This window comes from Anolis carolinensis, chromosome 2 (genome assembly GCF_035594765.1).
Source record: "Anolis carolinensis isolate JA03-04 chromosome 2, rAnoCar3.1.pri, whole genome shotgun sequence".
Taxonomy (NCBI): domain Eukaryota; kingdom Metazoa; phylum Chordata; class Lepidosauria; order Squamata; family Dactyloidae; genus Anolis; species Anolis carolinensis.
The window spans coordinates 206,926,139-206,936,092 of NC_085842.1; the positions used below are offsets into that span (position 1 = coordinate 206,926,139).

A 9,954-nucleotide genomic window follows, 5' to 3' on the forward strand; every position below is an offset into this window, starting at 1 on the left:
TCATCCTTTGCCACTTTTAAATCGTAGTCACCACTGTGATATACAATCACAGATTCTCTGTTCCTTACTAGGACACAGAATACATAAAATAAGTCACCAAACTTATTTTAATCTGACTCAAATGAACAATTGAGTCTCCCTTGATCCCCTCAACTTAGGATCAAACTTCCCTGTGCCTCATCAGAGCACAGACTGAATTCCTTTTTTAAACTCTGCACTTCTTCATCAAAATGGCAGTTAGCTCCGCCTACTTCTCCATGGCAACCAGCCTCTGAGTGCAGAGAAGCATTAACTGCAATACTCACCCTTTTAAAACACAAACATACAATTAAACATAACATCTGTAAACCAAAAATTCATACTTCATTACACTCCCCGGCTGTGGAATGCCCTCCCCAGTAGTGTTTGACAAGCTCTGACTCTCCTAGGTTTCAGGAAAGCCGTGAAGACATGGCTATGTACTCAAGCGTTCGAGAAGTAACATCTGAGGTTGATATGACGTAAATCAAGGTGCACACGAAGGTATTAGTGGACAAATTTAACTATACATGCATTTTAAATTTTATAATTCATGGTTTAATAGAGTCTAATTAGAGTTTTAATTGATGTGGTACTTTTTATTGTTTATTGATATGTCGTTTTATTGAATGTACTTTGGGCAATGTAACTTGCCGACTGTTGTAAGCCTCCCTGAGTCCTTCCAGGTGAGAAAGGCGGGGTAAAAATGATGTAAATAATAAGGTCTTTAGTCTTCTCTGCCAAAGAGGGCTGCCAGATTATCTGGCAGTGGAGATTCATACAATCCAGTTCAAAGCAGATACTTTGGGATAGATCCTGGGATACAAGGACAGTGTAGAAGGGGCGTAAGTGCACAGAAATTGAGAAAACAAAACTCTGACGTCGAAAGAGTGATGGGGTGAGGGGGAGACCCTTAATTTTCTCCATTTCCCGGTATAGTTAAAGCTTCTAATTTCTCTCAAAGGGACAGAAGAAGGAAGATTACCAATTAAAGACCAATAATAAAAAGAAAGGGGCAGATCCTTTGCGGCCTGTATAATTGTAGTCAAATTTAGAGCTAGGGCCATGGATAAGAGGATCTGAGCATAGCAAATGTTCAGACTAAATTGTAATAGACCAGGACAGAGTAATCACTCACTAGGGTGAAGACAAGCCACAGAGGCTTAGTCAATCTGGCCACAAAGGATGCAAGTACAAGCGGATGCTTTCAAAGGTACAAGCATAACATGAATATAGAGACACTGAGGCGGGAGGTTAAAGAACCCCAGGAAATACCATATATGGGCAGAGATGGCGACAGCTAGCGACCCGGGTGCATAAACTCACAGAAACATGTGACTTCTGGGAAATCATGTGTTTCTGAAGAAATGAAAGCTAAAGATAAACAAACAGCGCATGCGTACGCAGGCGCTTTGAATGATTGTGAGCACGGCACAGAAAAAGTGCGGCCGGCCTGCTGGTCAGCACTGATTGGGTCCAAGTCAGGCAGCGTCACCACTCTAAGCCAATGAATTTGCTTGTGGGCGGGCATAACCCGAACCCTGTAGTGTGTATAAATATTTACTCAGCCCGCCACTGGGGGTTCTCCCTGGAAAAGCACTTACTTTGTGCGAGGGGGAACCCTAGTGGCCATTAGCGAAATAAAACTGCTTTCTTGGAATTCTTCAGTTGTTCGTCTCCAATTCCTCCACTGCGCTCAAACAAGGACCGTAGCACAAAGGTTCCGCTACATTTTCTGGTGACCCCGACGTGATTTCCTATAAGACGGGCCAGGAGATTGGAGACGGATCCCGTTGGCGGGACGGCCTCAACTCAGCGGTGGGGGCCTGAGGCAACTACCGTGAGACGAGAAGGGGCCCCTGAATATTACAAGACCGGCTGCGGTGCTTGCCTCTGATGCCAACGCCGACTGACGGTGGGAGCTGCAACACCAGCGAGGTTCCATAGAAACCAGCCAGGAGGAAGAGGATCCAGGGAAAAAGCCCAGGGGCGAAGGTTGGTCCGACGTCTACAGAAATCTGGCAAGTATAGTGGTTGCATGAGACATTAAGGGAACACCAGCGCTGGGAGGGACACAAAAAAGTTCCCAGGGAGGTAGAAAGGGGCTCTGTCTTGTGTTTCCTGACGCATGCCGTTGAGTGGCCGGGTGCCCAGGCCAGGACAGTCCCCTCTATTAGGCAGGATGGGAGGGAAAAATTCAAAGAGCTCCACTCCCTTACAATGCATCTTAGATAATTTTGGCTCTTTTGCTATCAGAGCCGTAGCAGGGAATCCAAGGGACCTGAGAGATTATAGACTGAGGAATTTGTGTCAGGGAGAATGGCCAGAGTTTGGGTTAGGTTGGCAAGTAGAAGGAACGTGGGATCTGAAACTGATCCGAACAGTGGAAGAATATTGTGCTGTGAATCATCCGAACCAGTGGGTCTATATTGCTACTTGGGAACGGGTAGTTAGAGAAGATCCAGGTTGGGTTCGACAGTGCAGGAATGGCAAATGTATGGTGGTGAAGAAGGAAGGGAAAAAGAAGGAAGTTTTCCAATCCAATGAGGAGGACTACCCAGATTTACAGTTGAGTGTACAGGCTAGACAACAGGAATTATTGCCGCCACCCTTGCCACCGCCCCCCCCCCCACCCCAGGGAACAGCCCCCGGTGCACCTACACTAGGAACGAGACCCCCACCCTACTCTCCAGAGTCAACCGAAGCAGCCAAGAAACACTATCCTAGCCTAGAAAAATATCAGGAGGAAACAAAGGAAAAGAAGAAGTCACAACGGATGCCCAGTGATGCTTCTCCGGCACAAACTCGGAGACATGGAGCTCCGGTGTGGCCTGGTGATTCACCGACTGGCCCGGCCCTCCAGATGCCCTTGAGAACGGTGCCTGTGATAAACAACAGGAATGAGATAGTTCAAGCATACCAGGTAGTGCCTTTCAGTAGTAGTGACATTTTGAACTGGAAAAATAATACTCCACCTTATAGTGAAGAACCCCAAGCTATGGCTAGGCTATTGGAAGGGATTATGGCAACCCATAATCCCACCTGGCAAGATTGCAGACAATTGTTGAATATGTTGTTCACATCAGAAGAGAGAAGAGCAGTGTTGAATAATGGGGTAGCCATAGCCCAGGTGGGGGCCCCACAAGATGGTGATGCAGCCGAGTGGGGAGCACAGAGGTTTCCTGTGGAAATAGATCCCCAATGGGACACCGCAGAAGAAGGACATTTGCAGAGACTGAAAGGATTCCAGCGTATATTGGTAGAAGCGGTAAAGAGGGGCCCGCCGCGACCCGTCAACATTGTAAAAATTCAGGGAGTGGTACAGGAAAAATCTGAGTCACCAACAGCCTTTTTGGAAAGGCTGGAGGCAGCATATAGAAAGTATAGCCCGTATAATTTGGAGGATGAAAACGGTAGGAGGGCGATTCAACAGTCTTTTATCAGTCAAGCGGCTCCTGACATCCGGAGAAAGATTCAAAAGCAACCAGGATTTCTAGGAAAGACTATGAATGAATTGTTGGCACTCGCAGATCAAGTTTATATGGCAAGGGACCAGGTAGAAGAAGAGAAGAAGGACAGGAAGAAGAAGCAGGAATACCAAGCATTAGTTACCATGATGGAACAAAGTGCAAGTGGACAGAGAGGAAGAGGAGGATATGCCAGAGGGGGACAAGGAGGAAGAAGAGGGCCCCCTCGGAGGTTAGGTCGAGACCAATGTGCTAAATGTAAGAAGTTTGGACACTGGAAAGGTGAATGCCCAGAAGGAAGAGAAGGAAGTCAGGAAGGACCGAGAGAAAGAGGAAGGCCTGAGAGAGGAAGAAACCCAGGAAGGGGAAGAGGACGTGGGAACTACGTACCTTTTCCTGCAAGAGAGGTGATAGCTGCAGCAGCTGTGATGGAAGAAGAATGGGAAGATATGGATGGAGGAGAGGAATGAGGAAGCCAGGCTCTTGTTTTGTTGGACCCCGGGGAGCCGATGGTCACACTTGAAATCGGGGACCAACAATTGGACTTTTTGGTGGACACAGGTGCCGAAAAATCAGTAGTAAATACAAAAATTAGTCCACCAACTCGGGAAACTACGAAAGTAATAGGGGTGTCTGGGAAGACCCAGAAGTGCCCCTTCCTTAAGGAACGCACCTGCAATCTGGCCGGACATCAGGTCAAGCATAAGATGTTATATCTCCCAGACTGCCCAGTCCCTTTATTGGGAAGGGACATTTTATCAAAATTACAAGCACAACTCCAGTTCATGAAGAATGGACAAATGGAACTATCATTTCCCATGGAAGAGGAATGGAGACTGTTTCAAGTTAGGATTTTTACTGAAGAAATACAATGGCCATGGCATGAGACTCCTTTAGTGTGGGCAGAAGATAATCCTCCAGGATTAGCTAAATATGTTCCACCGGTGGTGGTGGAAGTGAAAAGAGGAATGGGACCCATATGTAAGCCACAGTATCCCGTCAGTCGAGAGGCGGTGCAGGGGATCAGAAAGCATCTAGAGCGACTTCTGCAGCATGGGATATTGATACCATGCAGTTCCCCGTGGAACACGCCCCTGCTCCCAGTCAAGAAACCTGGAGGACAAGGAGAATATCGCCCAGTTCAAGATTTGCGGGCTGTAAATCAAGTCACCGTTCCCCTAACCCCGGTAGTGCCAAATCCATACATCATGATGAGTCTAGTACCAGCATTTGCCAAATGGTTTACTGTATTGGATTTAAAGGATGCATTCTTTTGCATTCGATTGGCCCCTGTATCCCAACCGATCTTTGCTTTCCAGTGGGAATCTCAGCAGTCAGGGCAAAGGACCCAGTATGTTTGGACACGCCTTCCTCAGGGGTTCCGGGACAGCCCGACCATTTTTGGTCAAGCCCTGGCCAAAGACTTACAGGATTTTGTAATACCTAAAGAAGAAGGAATTTGGCTTCAGTACGTAGATGATCTGCTTATCGCTTGCCGGACACTAGGGGGCACTAGAGAGCATACTTTGAGATTACTCAAGACATTGGAAGAAAAGGGTTACAAAGTGTCAAAGAAAAAGGCCCAGTTGTGCTGTCCCACAGTGAAATATTTGGGGTTCCATCTGACCGAAGGAAAGAAGATGTTAGGAGCTGAAAGAAAGGAAGTTGTTTGTGCCATCCCCACTCCCAGTACCCGGCGACAGGTGCGGGAATTTTTGGGATCAGCAGGATATTGCAGACAGTGGATCCCCAACTACGCCGTGTTGGCTAAGCCGCTGTACCAGGCTACGAGAGGTGGAAGAGAAGATCCATTTGAGTGGACAGAAGAATGTCAACAGGCATTTAAGGCATTAAAAGAAGCATTGATGTCATCTCCAGCATTAGGACTGCCCGATTTGGAAAAACCATTCACTCTGTTCGCTGCAGAGCGGGAAGGAACAGCGGTTGGAGTATTGACCCAACCACTAGGTTCATGGCAAAGGCCGATTGCCTACTTGTCAAAGCAATTGGACACAGTGGCTCGTGGATTGCCACCTTGCCTGAGGGCTGTGGCAGCATCAGTAGATTTAATCAAAGAAGCGAATAAATTGACCCTAGGACAGCCACTGACAGTTAAGGTGCCCCATAGCGTTAAGGCACTGTTAGACATTAAGGGACCGCGCTGGCTCACAAGTGAGAGGTTAATGAAATATGAGGGATTGTTGTGTGACAACCCACTGGTGACCCTGGAGACTTGCTCCACTCTGAATCCGGCCACCTTGCTCCCGACTCCAGGAGACACCACGATCCATCAGTGTGCCCAGGTGATGGATGAGGTATTCTCCAGTCGACCGGATTTGAAGGATGTGCCACTAACTAAGGTGGACGACACTCTGTTCACAGATGGAAGCTCCTTTATGGAAAATAATCAAAGACACTCAGGTTATGCGGTTGTTCGGGGGGGGGGGGGGGAGAGACGCTGGAAGCAGAGTCACTGCCCCCGGGAACTTCTGCCCAGAAGGCCGAATTGATTGCCCTGACCCGAGCGTTGGAATTGTCAAGCGGAAAGTGGGTTAACGTTTACACAGACTCAAAATATGCCTTCACTACCCTCCACGCACACGGAGCACTGTACAAGGAGCGCGGGCTCCTCACGTCTGGAGGAAAGTGCGTGAAACATGCTGGAGAGATTGTGGATCTCCTGGAGGCGGTTTGGAAGCCAAGGCAGGTGGCTGTGATGCATTGTAAAGGGCACCAACGTGGAGACGATCCCGTAGTGCAAGGAAATAGGCAGGCTGATCTGGCAGCCAAAGAGGCAGCTAGGCTGCCCTATATTGAACATCAGGTAATGGCCCTACAGGTAGAATTAACTGAACATAACATTACATATACACCAGAGGAAGAAGAATGGGCCTTAAAGGAGAAGGGTCAGTGGTCAGGAGAACTCATAGTGATGCCAGACGCCCGTGTCTACGTCCCTAAGGACTTGGCATGGCACTTAATCCAACACATGCACCAAAACACACATTTAGGAAAAATGGCATTGGCAAATCTGCTGGGACGACAGTTGTATATCGATGGATTACATAGCCTAACGGCAGCAGCAGCCCGAAGATGCTGGACATGTATAAAAAATAACCCCAGAGAAGGACCCCTCAAGCCACCAGGAGTCCAACATGTGGGTGGGGTACCCTTTGAAGCTTTAGTCACTGACTTTACAGAAATGCCCCCATACAAAGGATACAAATATTTACTGGTGTTCGTGGACACATACACAGGATGGGTGGAGGCTTACCCTACAAGGACTGAGAAGGCTGTAGAGGTTTCAACAGCTCTAATGAAAGATGTTATTCCCAGATTTGGCATACCCTTAGAAATTGGATCAGATAATGGCCCCGCATATATTCAACAGGCTGTGCAAGGATTATGTAGAATTTTGGGCATAAAATGGAAGTTACATTGTGCATATAGACCCCAATCTTCTGGAAAAGTGGAAAGAATGAATAGGACATTAAAGGCTCAGCTTGGGAAACTTTGCCAAGAGACAGGATTGCCGTGGACGGTGGTTTTGCCCATGGCATTATTAGGAATCAGATGTACACCACACAAACGGACAGGACTCTCCCCTTTTGAAAGACTCTATGGACGACCCCCTTTGAACTTGAAGGGAGCCTTAGAGACAGGAGCTGAGCAACACCTCATAGGAGAGAAACAGACATTGGCCCAGGTTCAGGCTTTGGGCAGACAAATGCAGCAGTTAGAAAAATACATTTCTGAATTGAACCCACCATTCCCTACCACACCTCTACATTGTTTTTCACCAGGTGACGAGGTTCTGGTCAAGGATTGGAAGATTGAGCCATTGGGACCCAAGTGGCGAGGACCCTATGTTGTGCTCCTGTCTACCCCCACTGCAGTGAAGGTGAAGGAGATTAAGCCGTGGATACATTACACCCGTGTAAAACTAGCACCTGAGGAGTGGCGGACGGAGCGAGTTCCTGGTGAGGACCTGAGACTCAGGATCATCCGGCAACTCCCTAAGGGGTCAACAAGGCCATGAAGCTGATCCCTTCGGGTGCAACGGAGCGTCGGTGGTCAAGTATGTCGCAGCATGGCCCAACAAAGGCGCTCTCCGGGAGATGGTGGCTAGACATTTTGAGAGGAAAAAGTGGGAGACAAGTTATGGGGAGGGGAGGAAAGCGCACTGTGTTTGGTATATTATTTGTGCTGAGTTTTATTCTCTCTTTTGGAAAAAGAGCACATGGGAATTGGATAAAAGAACATGCCAATTATATGTTTGAGCAGCACGGGAAAGAGGTAGCATTAATATATGAACACCCCCTCACCATAGGAGATTTTTCATTTCTTCCCGATTTAATTGATGAACCACAGATTGTGTTGGAGGGATTGTCCAAGGCTCAGGAGGGTCCACCTACCGTGTTTTCTAGCATACCGAAAAAAATAAATAAAACTCGGTTTCGACGGTTTAGATACCATACCTCCACCAGGGGTTTGTGCTTCTGTTGTGGAGGATCGGGAATATGGAATTCTGAGTGGAAACACTGGGGAACTAGGCAGGCGTTCTTTTCCCGATTAGGCAATTACTCCCACTGTCGAGACCGGTTCTATCTACATGGACGATTTAATACATCTTATGTCTCACGATTAAATCTAACCGCAACCGAGTGGGCTAGCATGTATCCAGATTATCCTACATTTAGTGTGAATGATTCTATTGAGGGCCTAAAATCTTATATGAACATACTGCAACAATTAACCCAACTGAGCCTAGGTAAAAGCCTCTGTCCGTTATGGCAAATTAGGGATCCAAATCTATGGTTTTTCTTTGATAAATGGGCCACAAATTATCACCCCGGCAACTACCAGTGTGTCGGTGTGGGTTATTTGACATTCCCAGTTCAGGTCTTACACAAAAGGCATCAGCGCCTGAAACGGGACATTGTGCAAACAGGCCCTCTAGGACCAGAATGCTCGGATGAGGTCATTATTAACAAGGCCCTGTCAGGTTCAGAAGCCTCCCGTGTAGGAGGAGGCCTGATCACAGGCTTGTTGACCCTGGGTGCTTACCCAGGGATTGTAGCTCAAGCAAATCGTAGAAGTGTTCTAGGCCTGACTTGCCGCCTTGAAAAGTCCATAAATGCCACTGGTAAAATTTTCCGGGAAATCCAGTCTGAAGTAGAAGAAATCAGCCAGATGGCCCTACAGCATAAGTTGGCCCTTGACTACCTACTGGCGGCCAGGGGGGGTTTATGCGCCATGGTTAGAGGGCGTTGTGTAGTGAAATTTCATAACTTGAATAGTACTATTGAAGATGACATCGAGTCATTACAAAAGTTAATTTACAATAATGTCCAGGAGATAGAAGGTTGGTCTCCCTTCTCCTGGGTGACTAGCTGGTTACCCTCAATAGAATGGTTGAAGAACATATTGTTGGTAGGGATTTTAGGATTGTTCATTGTTCTCATAGTTATGTGCTGCACTCCAATAATGATGCAAATGTGTACTAGGTGTGTCACACAATCTTTACCTGAAAAAAAGATAGCCATACTCCAAGCCAAGCGGGATTGGATGGAACCATAATGCTTTGCTTTAGCTTTTGTACATGCGCTTCGCAAAAAGAAAATGGGGGAGTGAGGCGGGAGGTTAAAGAACCCCAGGAAATACCATATATGGGCAGAGATGGCGACAGCTAGCGACCCGGGTGCATAAACTCACAGAAACATGTGACTTCTGGGAAATCATGTGTTTCTGAAGAAATGAAAGCTAAAGATAAACAAACAGCGCATGCGTACGCAGGCGCTTTGAATGATTGTGAGCACGGCACAGAAAAAGTGCAGCCGGCCTGCTGGTCAGCACTGATTGGGTCCAAGTCAGGCAGCGTCACCACTCTAAGCCAATGAATTTGCTTGTGGGCGGGCATAACCCGAACCCTGTAGTGTGTATAAATATTTACTCAGCCCGCCACTGGGGGTTCTCCCTGGAAAAGCACTTACTTTGTGCGAGGGGGAACCCTAGTGGCCATTAGCGAAATAAAACTGCTTTCTTGGAATTCTTCAGTTGTTCGTCTCCAATTCCTCCACTGCGCTCAAACAAGGACCGTAGCACAAAGGTTCCGCTACAACACGAGTTTTTATATATTCGACAGCTATTCAAACCTCACGCTCCCTTCCCTGATTGGCCAAAAGAGGGGCTGGTTTGGATCCATGCCCTGATTGGCAGGGGCTCTGCTGACATCACCACCTCTGGCGGGGAGGAGGTGATGGCAGATTGGTCTGGGACAACTGATCGGGTGCTCTGGAAGATCCATGTTGAGATGCTGATGAGTCTCCAATTGGCTCAATTGTCCAGTTTCAGGTGATGAGGAAATGCTTTCAGAAATGTCTCTGCAGAATGGCTGAAAGGTGAAGACTTCTGAGACTTGCCTTGCTATATCTTTGCATGAACTTCATATATTGTATTATACGATACA

At 47.4% G+C, this 9,954-nt stretch overlaps 1 protein-coding gene across 1 annotated transcript; it reads left to right on the top strand.

Moving 5' to 3' along the window:
- The first annotated feature begins 3,994 nt into the window (after positions 1–3,994).
- Positions 3,995–9,537, top strand: LOC134296502 (protein NYNRIN-like). Its single transcript, XM_062971598.1, is given in 2 exon segments — positions 3,995–5,920; positions 5,923–9,537. Coding segments are annotated over 2 exon segments (3,528 nt in total). The 3' UTR covers positions 7,525–9,537.
- Positions 9,538–9,954: the final 417 nt, after the last annotated feature.